This window comes from Phaenicophaeus curvirostris, chromosome 10 (assembly GCF_032191515.1).
Source record: "Phaenicophaeus curvirostris isolate KB17595 chromosome 10, BPBGC_Pcur_1.0, whole genome shotgun sequence".
In the NCBI taxonomy this organism is placed as follows: Eukaryota; Metazoa; Chordata; class Aves; order Cuculiformes; family Cuculidae; genus Phaenicophaeus; species Phaenicophaeus curvirostris.
Genome location: NC_091401.1, coordinates 5,413,239 through 5,432,313, shown reverse-complemented (window position 1 = coordinate 5,432,313; position 19,075 = coordinate 5,413,239). Strand labels below are relative to the sequence as shown.

General features: G+C 43.2%; 1 protein-coding gene across 3 annotated transcripts in view; it reads right to left on the bottom strand.

Annotated features, from left to right (window-relative positions):
• LPP (LIM domain containing preferred translocation partner in lipoma) overlaps positions 1–19,075 on the bottom strand; it is a 741,798-nt gene that overhangs the window by 150,789 nt on the left and 571,934 nt on the right. For all 3 annotated transcript variants that reach the window (XM_069864453.1, XM_069864454.1, XM_069864455.1), the window contains one exon: positions 18,540–18,662. In XM_069864453.1, the coding sequence (XP_069720554.1) occupies positions 18,540–18,662 (123 nt within the window). The remainder of the gene's footprint in view (positions 1–18,539; positions 18,663–19,075) is intronic.

The window sequence follows — 19,075 nt, the reverse complement described above, 5'->3', positions numbered from 1 at the left end:
TGATGTGGCTCCTTTTAGGTCCCCACAGCACATCTGGGAGGGACTGCTCTGAACCTCTCTGGAGATGACTTCCCAACACAGCAGGTCTTCTCACCATTTGAAAAAAGAAATACTGGAGAATTTGCCCATGAGAAAAGAGTCACTAGGCCAAATACTTATTTCACCCCTTACAATTGTAATGCTAAAGTGCTACTGTGCCCCTTCCTGCTGCCCAAAGCCCTTGTCATCCACAGGCAACATCACAAGAGTGATTTTGTTACTGTCATTATTAACATGACTCTTTCAGTGACCCGCAAAGGTAGGGCAGCCCAAAACATACTTGCCAACAGTCATCACTCCACATATAGTCTAATGCCTTAAAAAAAAAAAGTATGCTCTCTGTAGCCAAGCTTATTTCACTGTTTCAGGTTATCTTAAAAACAAATAAATAAATAGAAAGCTGAAATATTTTCACAGCTGTTCAGCTTCCTAAAAGCATATTATATACTTCAGAAACATTAAGACAGTGACCATCTTGAACAGAGAAACCAATGGCTACAAAGCCTGTCGCATTTGAAATGCCTGCTCTCATTTGCAGGTCCCTCGGATTGCAAAGGAAGCCTGAAAAAGAAACACTTGGTAACGGCGCATTTCCAAGCCTTTTGGACAGACCCATGGCAGGGCAGTGAATTATTCTTAGAGAGAAAGCAGGACACCCTCAGCTGTTTGCTGTGCACAAAGGTGGTCAATGACTGCAAGGCAGCCAGGGGTTTGCAGATCTCACATGTGTTGGGGGGGACCACGCGCTGCCCCTGACTGAGTGCACCTGAGACTCCAGCTCCCTCAGGGAGTGGAAGCTGGTCAAAGGCAGCCCCTGATGATGTGGCTTCGCTTGTCTCAAGCAAATCTCACAGGTTGAAAGGGACCTCAGGAGGTTGTTCAGTCCAGCCCTCTCCCTGAAGATAGGAATGACCCTGCATAATCTCCTCCTGACAGATGTTTGTACAACCTGACCTAAAGCCCTTCCAGTAATCAAGGCTCTGCTGTTCCTCCGTGCGATCATTTTCTGGGGCTACCTATCCCTCCTACAACAGTTTTACCCTAATGGCTAATTTAAATCTCTTCAGCTGGATTTTAAGTCCCAGACATTGTGCATTCTAAAGCAGATGTGCAGAACTGTTCATTCCCTTTCTTTGCAGCTGGAAGCAGACAGACCCAGAACAATTAGAAGGCAAAAACACCATAGGGAGGACGTTATTTACATAAACAGGATCACAATGTGTGTGTGTTTATATATTTTTTTACTTATAAAAAAATACTGCATTCTCTTTCCTAATTAAAACACCCAGTTTGCCCAACTGCACAATTGCTAAGCAGATTTAAAATGGGGACTTCAGTAGCTATTTCATGGCTAATCAAATGAGTAAATATAATGATCGGCTCCAATTCCCATTCTGATTACACAGTGTAGCTATTTCATTCCCTCAGTAAGATCTTTGCACCCAACAAGAATAGTTTAACGAGCTTAAGAGCAGAATGTTAGGCTCAATTTCTCTAAAGGGTAATAGAGTGGGAGTGTCTGTATAATTAGCTTTGTTGGGCTCCCTCCCTCACTTTACAATACTTTCTATACACAGCTTTCACTGCCTTTACAGGTCCCTATGTTAAAGCAGCAAAATAACACAGTGTACATTAGATTCATACTGGCCGCACAGAGGAGTTTTGGAAGACACTAAAAGAGCTGGAGAAGTGCTAGTATTTCAGCCCAAATGGGCTCAAGTTTTAATTTAGCTTTAGCAATAAAAGCACACATGTTCATATACATATCTTATTCATTTCTAATGTATTGAACTCTTTGATGTTTCTGGAAGTTAAGATCCGCCAGACTATTAACACACTGATCAAATCATAAAATCACTAAAGTACAGTCAATATTTTCTTCTCTGCATAGAACTTGAAATTAAAAGCACACAATCTTTAATGCGAAACATTAGCATTTGGAAGAGACTGATGCTGAATTCCCTTACAGAAAATAAAAGTATTTGATATACCGGTTTTTCACTGTAAGAGACAATTTTTTACATAAGCTGGTAAAATCCTCATATTTTGTGCTTGCAGACAGCCAAAGATTTGAAAATCCTTTCTGAAGTCAGATAGACAGGTAGGATATGTGATTATCATCATCTCTGTTTTACAGATGGGAATCCTAATGCTAGAATAGTTCAAAATCTTACTGAAAGTACAGGGGACATGTCAGAGATCTGGGAAGAAAAGGAAAACAGCAGATCCCATTTGATTCCAAACTAGCATAGTGCATCAGACCTCTCCCACATCAGTCACCTTGTATTTCTCGTATTACTTTGTGAGCAAAGAGTCCATGGATACTGCCTTCAGAAACAGTCGTGCAAAAAACTTGGCAAAAAGGTCAAAATCTAGTCAAATTGTTTAATCCTGCAATGGCTAAAAAAAAAAAAAAAAAGAAAGAAAATAAAAACAGGGTACCAGGGAAGTTACTCTGAAAAGCAAGTCCCACAGCCAAGTTACAGGCTACACCTCTAACAAACAAAAATCACAGTTAATCCATTACTTCAGATCAAGTCAGTAGCAAATAACAAAGGGAATAACACAGGTGTAGGAGCCACTTCCATTTTTTTGGCATTCAAACTCACCAGTTTGCAGTTAGACAGCAACAGTTGATTGGAAACAAATGGGTACTGCACCTAAATTTTTCACATTCCTCTGAAACAACTAAGTATACCAGGAACCATCAGCCTTTAAAAGAGACAGCTAAAACTCTGAGTGGTACAAACAGGAGGAATGATTGGTCTGTACTAGAGTACAGTACTAGAAGGAAGTAACACGGAACCACCCTAGTGGGAAGCAAATGGAGTACATAAAGGAGAAGGTGTATCTGTCCCACCTCCATGGGACTCCTATGTCATGGGATGCTTTAAATTCCAGAGATTTACCTAAGTTCATAAAGCAACTGGATGATCTGATGGAGGAAAAATCCCTGAGTATTATAGAAGACATAATTTTTATGAAGCCAATCTCTGTGAACAGTATATTCTTAGAGAAAGGGAGATATTCTGGTGCAGTATTGCTATGAATCTGTACTACTCATCTTCTTCCTTTGGTATTTACTAGGAATGACACTGACGCACGATGGACAATCTTAGGTTCTTAGGCCTACATGCACGGACACTTGACGGAAAGATACTGAAAAGCCAAGGCTTAAATTCCAATTTATGATCCAGGCATGTTCTTCTTGAAAACAGACTTGTGCTACTTCTGTCTTTAAAAAAATACAGCAGCAGACCAACACTATAATGATAAAAGTTGGAACAAAGAATACCTGATTGAGTGCACTCAAGATGTGACTTCCCTCCAAGCTGGTACTTGTAGTCTACAAGGTCTTACAATGGTACAAAAGCATTTACCCCAGTCGAGGAGGAAGGATACCAATGCTTTTATTGAATGAGCCAAGTCAGAGCTGAAGCTGGGTCTTCATGACTTCTAGCATTTAAGATGCTCAAGAAAACTTGGCAGGTAAATAAGATATTAAAAATTCCCCAGGGGATAGCCTTCCAACAGAGTGAAAATGCACTCTCTTCTGCATGTGAGAAGTCCAATTAATGGTGTGCCAGTCAACAGCATGTGATGGAGCTAGTGCTGGATGCAGTAGTACGTCCATACTCAATGCACCTTTAGGGGAGATGGCAATCCTGTGCACAAAGCTTTACAGCCCTTATGCTGGGAAACTAGTTCAAGTATCTTTGCAAAGCAAGAGGCTCTCCTTCCAGTTTCCTTGATTCATGAACTTCCAGCTCCTCAGAGGTGTATTAGCACCTGGTCTGGATGTATCAGGAGTTCTCAAGCTGTTCAAGGAGAGAACAGCTTGAAAATGGAGAACAGGACCTTGGTATTTCAAAGACAGACACCTGCTTTGGCTGTGCTAGCTTAGACACACAGAAAAGTGAAACAGCTGCACAAATTCGCGAGGTTGTGCTCAACATAAGCCTCAAAGAGAGACAATTTATCCCAATCCATCCAGGCTGCAGTCACCAAGAGCATAGAGATGACAGCTCCAGAGATCCAGATGCAAATACTACAGGTCACAAATAGCATTGCCTATGCATCCTCACTGCACTGGGTACTGAATATGCAAACACCGTACACTCAGCAGGCAGGCAAAGAAACGGGTTTATCCCTACTTAACAGCGGAAGTGCAGCCCAGAGAAACAAGACGGCTTATCAGAGGTTACACAAAAGCAGGTAAGAGGTCTGGGAGCCTTGGGTACACATGTACAATACAGATTTGAGAAGGGTTCATTCCCTTCTCAGGTTATGCGTGGGACTACGTTAAAAGAAAGTCCAGGTTAGTGACAGATGCTTCAGACTGAGTATTTCTTTCCTCCCCCCTCTTTCAGTATAGCCCTACTATCTTTAGTAAGCTTAGAGGAAACAATTAGAAAAGCTGATGCTGAAGAGCCTAACCTGACCTTTCTCAGGGCCAAACCCCAAAATTCCTACCCAGCAAAGCTCTGACGGGCATATCTGAGAGTCCTGCAGAGCCCCTTAGGGCTCAAGCTGCTGTTTTACAACAAGAGACATTTTCAGCCTATAATTTTATCTCTTCCATCTTTCCCCATGGCTTGAAATTAAAATAAACATGGACCGGGGCCTAGGATTTTATTTTATCTGTCACATATTGCTATCATTAAACACACTTGAAACGAGTGGGTTTAGTTCAAATAAAACTGTCTCTTCCTTCTCCCTTTCTCAGCTCAACAAACATAAAATAGGAAACTGCACTCCAGTACATTCAGAAGCAATACACGTTACATCATGAGTAGATGATCCATCTGGCAGGCTGACACAGTAATAAGTTTGCTTAATTGTCAGGTCAGGCATATTACAGACCCAGCCTGTCAGTCCGTTTATTACAGCTTTGTACTGGGGATTTTCAGCCTCCTTGTGCTCTGTATATATAGACATGATATGGGAAGCGAATATATCCACATGCTAGGAGCACACATGCACAGACATACATGAAGTGTCACTTAGAACAAGGAGATTAAAATAAGCAAGGAAGTACTGAAGGCAAATAGCTCTTAGCAGCTGTATACAATTCAGTCTGGAATAATTACCCAAAGAAAGCAATGAGATATTTACATTTAATTTATTTGAAAGTGGGCTGGGGAAAGCACTGATTACAGAGGATAATCCAGCACTGGCTCATAAGCAAAAGAGTCAGAGATCCTCAGATGTTCCCTCCATTTATACTTTCTAAGCAATCAGCCTATCATTTCATTTTTGGCTCCATGCAGTTCCTATCATGCAGACAGTCTCCTGAGATTGACCATATGTCCTCCTGAGAAATCACTGAGTACACTCAGCAAATGATCAAATTCGTCAAATGGTTGTTTTGCCTTTAGAAACCCAGAAAACAAAACTACCTCTTTTTTCTCCCTCGCCTTTGTACCTTACCTCATCACCTTCTCTTCCTTAACGAGCTCAATTCAAATGATTTTACTTACAGGAAGACTTTAGGGTGCTCTAAAATACAATTTGTAGGAAAGATGTCAAATATAACTTGTATTCTGTAGACGTGAATGCATTTGTGATTTTACATGAGCATGCACACACATGTTCGATATAAACACAGCAGGTGTTCTCTCTAGTTTTATTGCCATTAGTTAGAAATGACCACATTACTCAACAGTGTCAAAGCTAAGTCTTGTCAACAGTAAGCCTTGCCAAAAAGCTAAAAATCTTGAAGATTTCCAGTGTTACACAGCCCTGCTTTGGAGTGCTGGCTCTTCCAGAAACCTAACAGTGATCTCTATTTACACTAATGAAGCATTTAATGATTGCATCCTCTGCACGGTATCTCCGTGTTTTTATTGTGCGAAGTGGAGAGTGCTGTCTTGAGCACAGTAGCAATTCCCTGTCACTGAGGCCTCGTAAAGCACCGTGACCTTCGTGGCCACCCTGTTTCATAGCCAGATCCCCTGTATTGCACTTTGGACATCAGCTGCCTATGCAGACTCCAGTCAGAACGTTTCCAGAAAAAGATTAGAGTTCAATACAATATTTGTACTATCTCCCTGATGAACTATACAGTGCTAAAAAAATCCCAGTTGAATGACAGTGGCTTATCCATCACTTTTTAAGGCTGCAAAACGGTCTTAACCGCATGAATATCTCATGCAATGCATAGCTGTTTTTTCTGCAAACTAGCACAGTAATCAACCCCAACACCTTCTCTTCCCCTCTTGAGAATCACAGCTTGAAACGGCACATGCGCCCCAGCTTTCTGCCGTCAAAAACAACTGTGCCTTCTTCTTCCTTGAATTCTCCTCAGCTCATGAGTTTTAGAAAAGCGAATCAAAACTACCTGAACCCCCAGAACAACTGAAGTGCTTGCGGACATGCAAGATGGCAATTCCTCACAGCTCCCAGCTTCCTGGGACAAAGACAGGCTCTCATCGACTTCTTACAAATCACTCCAGAAAGGGTGACATACCCAGATTCTCATCAACCCAAAGATAAACAACAATGCTACTTATGACAAAATAGCAAGGACTTTTGACCTGGGTTATGCTAGTAACCAGATCAGATGATCACAACAATCCTGTCTGTCTTTACCTGCATAATGCCGTAAAACTGTGGGGCTTGCTCTCGCAGTACTTATGGACATGAAACTACCTTCTAGTGAAGAATTCATAGAATCATAGAATAACCAGGTTGGAAGAGACCCACCGGATCATCAAGTCCAACCACTCCTACCAAACACTAAACCATGCCCCTTACCACCTCGCCCACCCGTGCCTTAAACACTTCCAGGGAAGGTGAATCAACCACCTCCCTGGGCAGCCTCTGCCAGTGCCCAGTGACCCTTTCTGCAAAAAATTTTTTCCTAATGTCCAGCCTAAATCTCCCCTGGCAGAGCTTGAGGCCATTCCCTCTCATCCTGTCCCCTGTCACTAGGGAGAAGAGCCCAGCTCCCTCCTCTCCACAACCTCCTTTCAGGTAGTTACACAAAGCAATAAGGTCTCCCCTCAGCCTCCTCTTCTCCAGGCTAAACACCCCCAGCTCTCTCAGCCGTTCCTCATAAGGCCTGTTCTCCAGCCCCTTCACCAGCTTCATTGCTCTTCTCTGGACTCTCTCCAGAGCCTCAACATCCTTCTTGTGGTGAGGGGCCCAGAACTGAACACAGGATTCGAGGAGCGGTCTCACCAGTGCCGAGTACAGAGGGAGAAGAACCTCCCTGGACCTGCTGGTCACGCCATTTCTGATACAAGCCAAGATGCCATTGGCCTTCTTGGCCACCTGGGCCCCTGCTGGCTCATGTTCAGTCGGCTGTCAACCAACACCCCCAGGTCCCTCTCCTCCAGGCAGCTTTCCAGCCAGACTTCTCCTAGTCTGTAGCTGCTCAGGGTTGTTGTGCCCCGAGTGCAGGACCCGGCATTTGGCTTTGTTAAACCTCAGGCCATTGGACTCTGCCCAGCGGTCCAGCCTGTTCAGATCCCTTTGCAGAGCCTCCCGACCCTCCAGCAGATCCACACTTCCACCCAGCTTAGTGTCGTCTGCAAACTTGCTAAGGGTACACTCAGTGCTTTCATCCAGGTCATTCAATGTAAGACTTTGAATGTTTTGCTTGGGAAGGGAAGAATCAGGCTCAGACTGCAAACATTGGCAGAAGTATTTATAAGAACTGCATCAAACTCTCGTTTTTCTGGCCAAGCCCATTTTTTGTTCATTTTGTTGTTGTTGTTCTTTTTAAGTCTGTGTGAGCAGACAGTAATACTCATTGGACCAACATATTATTGATTTCCCATAGAAACAGCAGTTAGTTAGAGCTCACTTTCAGCTGTGAAGCAGCATGTAAGGTTTATCTTGCTGTAATTTTTTTTTCATTTCATCCTCTCTAACATAATCATAGAAGTTTCCTCTTCACTATTGAAACACCATATGGTGATAATATATGCTAACACAGGCAAGCGACACAGTCCACAAGCCTGCTATTGAGCAAAAGTTGACAACAAAAGGCTGAGAAAATTTTAAGTGCTTCCAAGTCACAATACGTAAGTCACCTAATTGCATTTTACTGTGATGCAAAGAAGTCTGAGTCAAGGAAGGAACTTCTTACAATGAAACTGTAACAGCCTAGAGTAATTTACAGTTATTTGAGGAGCTATAGTGAGGAGCTATCAATTCATGGCTTTCAGATACAGGCTGGGTGTGGGCTGGTTGGTTTTTTTTTTTGAGCCTAGGCATCTTCAATATACAGAAAGAGACAATGCATCTCAGCACTGCAGTCATTTCTCAAAAGGTTCCAGACAGGAACGGAAAAGGCAATCAATAAGGGAAAATATAGACACAGACCCTTAAACCATCCACAGATGCATCTGCCTCTTACTTTAATGGTTAACAGCTTTGAACTAGGAGCATCTTGCAACAATCCTGAGATATGTTCAGGCTATATATGTATCATGTTTATTTATGCACTGGTAGCAGTGTCTAACATACAAACTGTATGGTCAACTCCTACTTTTCTGTGGAGCTCTAGATTCTTCCAGGCAGTCTTACCTGAACTGAGACCGGAAACAGATCTGCTCTGCCTTTGGACCGTCCAGCAAGGGTTCCAGGGAGGAGTCCTCCCTCCCTGCTAGGACAGACCCTTGTATGATCAGACTATGAAAGACAGGATGGACCCGCTAATGACAAAACTATCCAAGAATGTCACCAATGTGTGTCCAAAGCCCTGTTTCACAAGAAGCTGCACCGTCTCTCTGTGCCTCAGCTCTCCATTTGCAGGAAAGAATCAAACTTCTCCCTCCTCAGGGCATTACAAAAATAAAAGTGTGAAAAGCACTCATGCAAACAGGCACCAACAAGCAACCAAGACAAACTTGATAAAGCCATACTTTAAAGGCTAGGGCTCCCTAGCATGTTCTAACCTTCTCCTTTCAAATGTATCTAGAAAATTAAACCACAGAACTTAGTTGCCTTCCTCTTTCAAAGAGCACAACTCAACAGTAACTCATGTCTCCTTGCTGTGAGTGTAACGCACAAACCACAAAGCCATCATTCCCACTTTGGTGGAAATGGTCTGGGGAATGCATTCAGCACAGACCACAGTTGGAGCGAAGTCCCAAGGGATGCATTGCCATGCAGGTGTTTCTCCAAGTTGCTGTGCTGTTCCTTTGGCTCTGAAATACTTCCTTTTCCCTGACAGGGAGGGAAATGCAGCTGGTTCCTAGTGTGTGTAGAAGAGAAACAGTCAACACAAAAGGAACAAAACCCATACAGAGCAGAACAAAGGAAGCCTAATTTCCTATGGACTTGCATCTTGCATCTTGAACAGACTCTGACCCTTTCTGTTCCCCTCTGCTATCTCTCCAGACCGCCCCTCCTGCTTCCCTTCTCCCTCTAGTATTAGCCTTGGCATTTCTCTGTGTATGTCAGCCAAACAATCTGTGTTTCAGGTCAGAGATCCTGGTTAAAGTGCAGTCTGGAAGAGTAAAAATTAAGGTTGCCTGCGAGACAGGCAGTGGGCTTGGAGCTTGCTGTACACGCATCTGGATGAGGAAGACCATGGGCCACAGCAAGGACAGCTGGCACCACACTGCAGCTCCTCAAGGGTCACAGGTCCAAGACCCTCCTGACCAGCCACTGTGTTTTGCATACATATACTGCCCTCTTAGACCCACTTAAAAGCGGCTGCTGGATTCAAACTGTATGTCAGATGGAGCCAACTACCAGACACCAATGGGAACTGGGTGGGAAGAATTAATCAACTGTGACTTCATTTCAAAATATACCATCTATCCCCTTGCTGGGCCCCGTGGAGGAGAGCAGCTGCCGCACGTGGGGGATCATCACAGTCTTGTGCCATAGGACCAAGTTCAACATCATATAGTTCCTTCCAGTTGTATGCAGATGCACAGAAAAACTTCCCACTTCTAAAGCGCTGATGAGATCAAAGAGTGATGATACAGGTCCAAGACACCGCAGCTTTCTAGACCTGGGGGTTTGAATCTTTCAGAGTTTGCTTGCAAGACAGTACATCAAGAAGCCCATCACCTGTTGATCACAAAAATGCAGCTGAGTATCACGCAACATCATCCCACCAAAGAAATGTAAGGGGTTTTGTTGCCTCTGCCTTTCCTGAGTGTGTGAACCAGAGGTGGAAACATTTCCCCAAGCCTCAGATCACTCCAAAGCCTCTTGACAGGGAACGTTCCCATGCACTCTCTGCCCATTCATTTGCATGGCTACAAGAAGAGGATAAATCTGTGATGGGGTAGGGAAGTGTCCATGGTCTGGCCTCAGCTCCTCTGCACAAACTAATTAATCTAATCTCGCAGTGCTTTGGTTTCTCCTTTGCCCATGAAATTGCAAGCATACTTCCGTATTTCACAGGGCTGTTGTTGTGGTGGTAAATGTAATGCTGCTGAAGCACTCAGATGCATCGACCCGTGCAAGGATGCAAGCAGAGACTGTGTCCCAGTGAAACACAGGTCTCTGCCCCACAGGTGGCTGCTCTTTGCTGGCTGGACACAGACAGCTTGAGAAGAACACCAGGTCCCTTTGAGATAAGTGCCAAACCACTGCGAGTGCCAAAAGCCAAGAATGGGGAAATGATGACAGGCTTCCTGAGATGATGGTATACAGCAGCTTGTCCCATTGCAGGGAAAAAGTCAGAAAACAAAATGCAACAATAGGTAGAAGGCCTTGAAAAACTCTAGACAGTTAAGAGCCCCACTCTCAACCACTCAACAAAATAATCACAAATGCAGAATGAAAAAAAGACCAAACTATGAGGTACTATTTGCTTTTTATTACTGTTCCCAAAGTAAATGTTTATCCTTATCCACACACAAATTTGAGATGCCTGCACAGATTTTAAAATCCAATATATCCACCGCTAGTCATCATCTAGAGCTGTAGCCAAGGACGTAAGGCAGAAAAACCTAAACAGAAGCAAAAAAGAGAAAGTGAAGAGGGGAAAAGTAAACCTTATTGAGACTTCTGTGAATTTGATTATACATCAGAAAAGAGAAACAGCAGGAATAGTGCTGCTTTATTTTCACTCTGATGATAGTACAAGAGGAAAATAATACCCTGCAAAGGTCACTCTTATCCTGTTCATCTGTGACGAGCTGATAATCCAGGATCTCAGAAAACTTTCTTTAAAAATCTTCACAGACATGCTCTTATCAAAAGGATTAAGGTTTAATACTTACGAGCAGATGCAAACGATTCGAGCATCTGCTAATCAGAGCAGCGTCAGTTTGCCGCACACGCTGGCTGGAGCTGATGAGCGTGGGAAGGTTTCCCTTTCTTGTAGAGAAAGGTCAAATCCAAACATACATGAAATCATCTTTTGGCTATGCCTCTCAACTCACACGTATGTGTCTGAACATCCCTGCCCTGTGCACGATCCTCTGCCTGCAGGTGAGTCACGGATGGCGTGACAGACGTGCACCGCTTACAGTCAGCATGCCTGCAGCGGTTCTCCTAGAAAGCTTCAACCTTGTGAACATCTTGAACACCACCCACATGGGGTAGGAATGTCATTCTGCCTTTGGAGAGAGGAACTGCAGGAGAAAGAATTTCCTAGACTTGGACTCCTTGAGTGCTGGGAGGAACCCACTGAAACTGCTCCAGATGGGATGCTTCCCCTCTACTTTAAGTAATCACCTTGGGTTTTCCAAACAGCACAAAGCTGGCACAGCGCAGCCAGAAGCAGGAGAGCAGCTCTCAGAGGTGGCCCTGCCTTTAAAACAGCCCATGAAATTCCGGAAGGTGTGACTATGGCAGAAGTGTCACAGCCCACTGAGAACAGCCCTTCCCCGCAGCGAGCCTGCATGAGCCCTCCGGGTCTGCTACAAACATTAGATCTCACCAGCCCAACACCAGCATGGGCGCACCTCTATGAGACACTGTTTTCCCTCTGTGTTCACATGAGCCATCCAAGTCAGTGAGGAAACAGCAGCAACTCATGGACTTCATGAAAAGCATTGCATAGCACGTGTAGCTCTGCAGAAGTTGGATGGTCCTATGAAACGGTCATCAACATTTTAGGATGGACAGGGCATGCACAGTTTCAGAGAATGGGCTTATTCCCAATCAGCCTTTCTGTCTCACAACAAGAGAGATTAAAAAGCCCACAAAACCCCAAATGCACCAGCCTCAGACAAACAAATACAGAGAGCCCCTTGACACTAGAAAGTATTGCCTGGGTACCACGCCTCATTGCTGGACTCAGAAGCCTTTTTGGCAGAGCTACACAGATGCCCACAGATTAGATGTGCTAAAACCATCAGAAAGAGGCATGGACACTTCTATTTACCCCAGATATCATATCTGAGGATGGCAGAAGGTCACACATAGATTTCAAGCCAAATTACATTATAAAAGACTCAGTACCAGGCTGAACACCTGAAACAGCTGAATCCTACTCTGAGTCCTTGTAAATCACAAACTCTCTGTGTCATATAAATGCTATAGGATGACAGAATCAATTATGAACCTGTCACATTAATCTTAATCTCCTTGTACCCCTAAATTTTCTTTATTAAAAGAAAAAAAAACCATTCCTGACAACAACCGGGTGCTACCAAATACTCCCCAGGCTGTGCTTATAAAATCCTTTTGGCGTTTACCAACCCAGCAAGCCAGGCTCAGGTGGATGCGGGTGGATGAGGTGCTGAGGGGCATGGTTTACAGATTGGTGGGAATAGTTGGACTCGATGATCCAGTGGGTCTCTTCCAACCTGGTGATTCTATGATTCTATGAATAACAGGAACAAGGAAATCAGATTCTGAGCCTCGACTAGAAAATCTGCAAAGACTGTTTTGAATACAGATTCAGCAATGTTTTTCACAGAGACTGTATGTCAATGCCACAGCCCAAACCACGAGTAATCATAGGGCTTTTTTTTTTTTTGCTGCTAGGAGAATGCATTGCTCTTTGCCAAGTAGGAAGCTTTGTTCATGGTTGGAGATACAGCTCCACGTAAACAATGATAAAACACACAAACTCTTAGCCATGCATTCCTGACACAGCTATAAGTGAGGCACTAAAATCAGAAATGCACATGGACAAGTGCTCTAGGAGTCTTCAGCACTCAACGTTTTCCCTTGTTTCGTGGTTTGCCATCCTACAGCTGAAACTCTTCTATCTGAAAGAAAATACGTCCATTGTCTTTTCACTGCTTTTGTTATCCTCAACTAATTGTCAAAAGAAGTGATGGAATAACAACCAATGCTGTCAAACATTTAAATCCCTTTTAAATTCCTGTTATTAGAAGACATTATTTCCCAGTATGTCTAGAACTTAATGAAAATGTATCACAGATTTTTTAATTTAATTTTCTTTCCTTTTTTTACTGTCCTGCAGCTCACATTGAGAATGAGCTTCTTTTCCTTCAAAATATTACTCACGTAGGCTGACAGTGTTGGATAGTGGCAGATGTCTAGTACTGGGGGCAATGATACAGAAGCAGGGATGTAGGCTTTAATCCTTAAGACACCTCACCTAGCTCTGCCTTAATTTTCCCCATCTGTTAGTTGAAAAGAATCATTTCTTTCTCTTTTTCATTTGTACAACAACATCACCTAAAGGCCTTGAACCCAGACCACGGTTTCATTTTGCTAGAAGCCATACATATCTGTAGTAAGAGGCAAATAACATTGAAGATGTTGCCAAGCTACAAGCATAGAAGAGATTTTGAGAGGAAGCAGAGTAGAAATGCTATGTTTGAGGTCATTTAGCATAGTGCTGGTAGCTGGGAACGAAACAGGTCTCCAGAGTGCCAGCCCAGTCCCCTCTGGACTGAACTGTACACAAGAAGATTTTATCTTGGCTATCAAAGCATGGGGTTTTGCTATTTAAACACTCCATAAATTTTGGCCACCCAATATTTGCTATTTATAAAAGGCTAATTGTCTTTGGACTAGGTATGTCTTATTACCTGGTACACCTCCCACAAAGTCCTATTTTACCAAACAGACAATCTATTGGAAATTTGTTGTAGAACTTAAGAGTTTAAGAAGGTAGGTGTCCAATTCTGGACAAAGCAATCAGCATCCAATACATAATTCACAGCAGGGACAAAAAATCCTGAGCTTTCCTGTGCTGCTATTTCCTGTATTTCATTTTCACAGCCTCTGCTGGAAGCCCTCTCTCCTGAGTCACAAAGTTTTCTTGTTTTAAAAAAAAATGCAAACATTTATTTTATGGGGTTTTGCTTATGGTCTTGCTGCACTCATGCCTTAAGCAAAGATTTAAGCAGAAAGGCAAAAACTGGGGAAAACACCCTTCAATAGAGGAGCCAGATGACCACTGCATTCACCAGGCCCCCTAGTGGAGGTTCACCCAGCTTAGGAATAGCCCCTGCTCCCATCCATGGAATTTACGCACCTAAATGACCTGTCTATACAACCTCCTTTTACTAATGAAAGGCATAGTGGTTCTCTGCCTCTGAACTCTCCAATACGTTACTGCCATTTAGAAGGTGTGATATGTGCACAGAAAAAATGCTGCAGCTATACAAGAGGTGTTTGATACTTTACTTATCATACTAGCATTTCTAGACTTTACCAAACAGAAGGAAAATATTACTTAGACTTTTTTCATAATGTATTTTTAGTTTTTCAAGCAAGCTCATCTTAAGGCAATCTCATCCGTCAACATACTGTTGACATGGTAATTGTGAGATCATGTTGGTCTCCTCCTCCATTTCAATTCACTGTATCAGAAGGCTGGAACTGTTTGTGCTGGTGAAGGTCACATATAACCTCTCAAGCTCAGATGATGTTTGGTCCTTTCTAAAACTCCAGCTCCAGCTAAATTCTTGAAATGTGGTCTCTCCTACACCACCTCACATGACAGAAAGCATCCTTAGACACTGATGTGTTGCAGCTAAAGATAATGACTTAGTCTCATAATTTTCTCTCTTGTTGGTATCTATGTTGGTGCAATTTTGACAGGAAATAACTACTGTCTCTGTGTCTCAATCAGAGAGACTTTCACCCGCAAATCATAGGCTGAGCCCAGGGTTGAGGTGATGGTGATCGAATGCTGCTTCTGGTGAGAATGATGCATATTGCTGATGGTCAGGATGAAGTAAACTACCAATGCCTAGAAAACCTCAGCCGCAGGGGACTCTCTCAATAACTGCCTCAAGACAGAGACAAGAACTAACCAGGAACAAAGCTTGAGAGAACCTTTCGCTTTGAAGTTCGGCAACATTGGGGTTGACTCATACTGGGGTTCCAGATGCACAGTAGGACCTTCTACCACCAAATCTGCTGCTATGGGGAAGAAAGATCTTTTGTGCTCTGTAAAGAATCTATGTTGAGAAAATGCTTTTCATACTCATCGCTTCAGAGGAGAGGGTAACGCAGCTCTGTAAGACAACAGCATTCTACCACCTCTGCCCAAGGCATGGGCAGCAGCCATCAGGACCTGGGTGACTTCTACCTTCACTTCCCAGCTCAGTTGCCTTGAATTAGGCAGAATCACTGGGTATAAGGAGGGTGCTGCTGACCACAGCCGTCAAAACTCGCTCCCTGCCCTCTATTAATAGTGGTCATTTTTAGCTCATAACAATGTCCTTGTCACCTACCTGGCACGCACCAAAGTGATGCCCACATAAGTGATGAAAGGTTGGTGCAGAGATTCATACCCATCCATGTCCTCAACGGCAGGTCTGCTGGCCAAGGGAAACTGTCCAGGGCTGACATTGACCCACCCTTTCTGACAAGCATCAAGGACTTCCCAAACCTATTGTGGAGGGTACAAATCCTTCTCCTTCAAAGGTACCTCCAGTAGCAGTGCATCTCACAGCAATCCTGAACTGGTACTAAGGATTAAAAGAGATTCCCTCTGTGTGAATTTATACCAATAAGTAGGGTATGTTAAATAAACTGCTTGTCATTACCCTGCTATCACTCCTACTCCAGTGAGAGAGGACTATTTTACAGTTTAGTTTATGATGCTTTAAAAATATTTTAAAGATAAAATAAAGAAGAAACCTAGGAACAAAATTTCTGTTATTTCAGAACAGGAATATACCCAAGGGCAAGGTATACCTGTAAAATTATTATATTATTTTAACTGAATAAGCACAACTGGAAACATCCTCTATGAAAACAAGTTGTAACTCTATTTTCCTGTCTGTAGCCATTAACCTGATAAATTTGGGAAGGTCAGCTAAAGTGTAATCCAATAAACGTGCAGATGTTCTGAGTAAGTACCTCACAATTTGCAGTCTAATCTGTTATCCTACTATAAGACCATCAAATGACTCACCAGTTCTAATATTTTGTACAGATCAAACAAAGGAAAAAATCAAAGCTTTACATTCTAGTTCCACCTTTCAAGGACTTGCTTGAGGACTCTAATTACAGCAGATGATAGATTCAACTCTGGCGTTTTCTTTTTCTAACGTCTATACTTAGAAGCTGCTCTACCTGTACATTTCATCGGACACCATTATGTTAACCAATAAGTCCTGGAAAGTCTGATACACTGAACAAAGGATGTTGGGATTTGGTCCCAGAGATGAAATTGAGCTTCTGCTGCCCACTGGATTTCACAGTTATTGTAACGCACCGGGGAACAGCAGCATCCCATCACTCCTGGGAATGGGGGACAAGTCTTCAGATCCCCCACCTGAACTGTGGGCAAGCAGCCACAGGAAGAAGCATGTGCACTGCGCAGCGCATATTGTCTTTGAGGCTGATGAACTTCAGATGTCAGATCAAGCCCAAAACTTGTGCTATGCCCTCCAATCCTCCAGAAACTCAAATACATCTGCAAAACTTTGCATTTAACTACTGTCACTTACTTATTTAACACTACTGGTACAAAACAATAGTGAAAAAAGAGTCAATTCAGAAAATGCCAGATTCCAAAGGACATAGTGTCAAGAGGCAGCGGTCCTGTCAGCAAACCACAAATGCCCAGCGAAGAGGTTACAGAAGCGACCCGTCTCCACAAAGATGCTGGAGATGACCACAGGCAATGCCAAGGAAAACGGTGAGCACAATTATCTTTCAGTTAACTCTCACTGTGTTTTGACATCAAAAACATTGCCAGTAACAGTGTACAATTAGTATATGTTTGGCCCACGCAAATAAAATGAACACAGGTTGTTTGACACAGTGCCTGAGCACTCACACTGTTAAAACTTGTCTCTAATTGCAACAACAAAAACCCACTGGGGAAGGACTTAATTGTATCTGGTTTATGTTGTTGCTCTTTTCGAGTGACCAGTCCAAATCAGAACATTTTTCAAGGACAAGTCTGTAAATTTATGCAATAACTGTGTACATGCTGTGAGAATGAAAGGAGACTTTATCGGGAGGTCCCTGCAGAATGGACAGGAACTGCACAGGCCACCACGCCAGAGCCTCCGTGTGCAGACAGACACTTTCAAAAGTGCACAAACTTGACTTAACTCTGTGTTTGCTAAGTTCACATACTAAAGCAAGAGCAAATCTAAACAAACTGTGATCACAACTTTAGTTCTGCTCCAAAGGTATCAGTTCTCAATTGCTTAAGACAAATACAACAATGAAAAGAAGCAAAAAAGCCACAAACTAAAAAGAAGGCCTATATGGATAATGGGCATGCACTGCATCAGTCGACTTTCCCTTTGGTTCTTTTGACTTCTGGGGTTTTAGTTAGGCTTGACATTGCTAAGACAAATACAACATATAATGCATCTGCATTTGCGCTTACAGACCCATGTATGTATAAAACTAATCATGAGAGTAGGAAGTGAAGGTGCTGCACAACTGGGCACAAACACATTTGGGATGATTTTAGAGATCTCAAGAATTGTTCTTTCTAAAGTGCTACTCAGATGTCATCGCTTCTTCTGATAAATACATGACATCTTACCCGAACTTATATATCTCCACTCAAGCGCGACCTAGATGAGTGACAAAAATTAGCTGAGCTGCTATCGCCGCTGCAGTCTTTGTCTAGACACAGCAGAGTAAGTGTGAATTCCAGTGTGCCTTGCTGGGCTACAGCTACCCTGACAGCTGAGCTATGATCCAAGAAACTTCGTCGCCATTGATTAGACAACAAAACCCAAAAGAAAACAACTTGAGACGTGGCTATCTGAATCCTCCTTGTAGCATGACAGATAAAAGTTATTAAAAAGGAAAAACAAAAAAAAAAAAAAAAAAGGCATTAAAGTACTTGTGAACTGAGCAGGTTTTAATTCACAGGCTATTGTTGGTGGAAAGTTAAGGCTAATGAAATGCCATTTTTTATAAGTATTTTTCAAACAATCTCCATGGTGATCTAACAATCCGGATCAGAGGCCCTTCACTGAGAGGTACAGCAGCTTTTGAGCTGGTGCCTCCTTCAGAGGCTGCACCCTTCTCCCTATTGACAGCCACATCTGGATGCTATCAGGAGGAACTGGCATGCCTGCTCACAACAAATACCAAGCAGTTAGCAAATTGATTCCAGCAGTCAATGCTGGCCACTTTCCCACTCTCTGTTTACGCAACGTGCCACTAACCTGTTGAGTCCGAGGTTTATAAGGAGAGCTGCTCTCTAGGTCAGCCAGGATGCTGGTCAAAGAGTCGATTTCTGCATCTAAACTGGACCGCCTCTCCTCAAGTGTCTTGCCACCAGGATTCACCTTAAAGAAGGAAGAAGAGTTCCAGTTATTCAAACCACTTGGCCTGGCACATGGTTTCTTATTGTCCCCACGGACCTGCTACCATGCTTCAGCAACAACTCTCTGGTTGTAGGGAGAAACGCACTGAAATACTATAGCTCTTTCTCAGAACCAGCAGCAAGCCTCCACCTCACATGGGTTCAAGCTGCTTTGGGGCTTTTCTTCACACATTTCCCACAATGGCCCCATTGACTAAAGTTCACTCGGAGGACTTTGCAATTCAGAGTACAATCTGCTACCAAGGTGAGGAAGCAACACAATCTCAGCTCCTTCATATGGAGAAGATGTATTGTGGCAGGACACCTGGCTGGGCAGCTGGAGCTGGGCTTGGAGAACCTCCATTCTGAGAACATCTCTTCTGCCACATAACCATC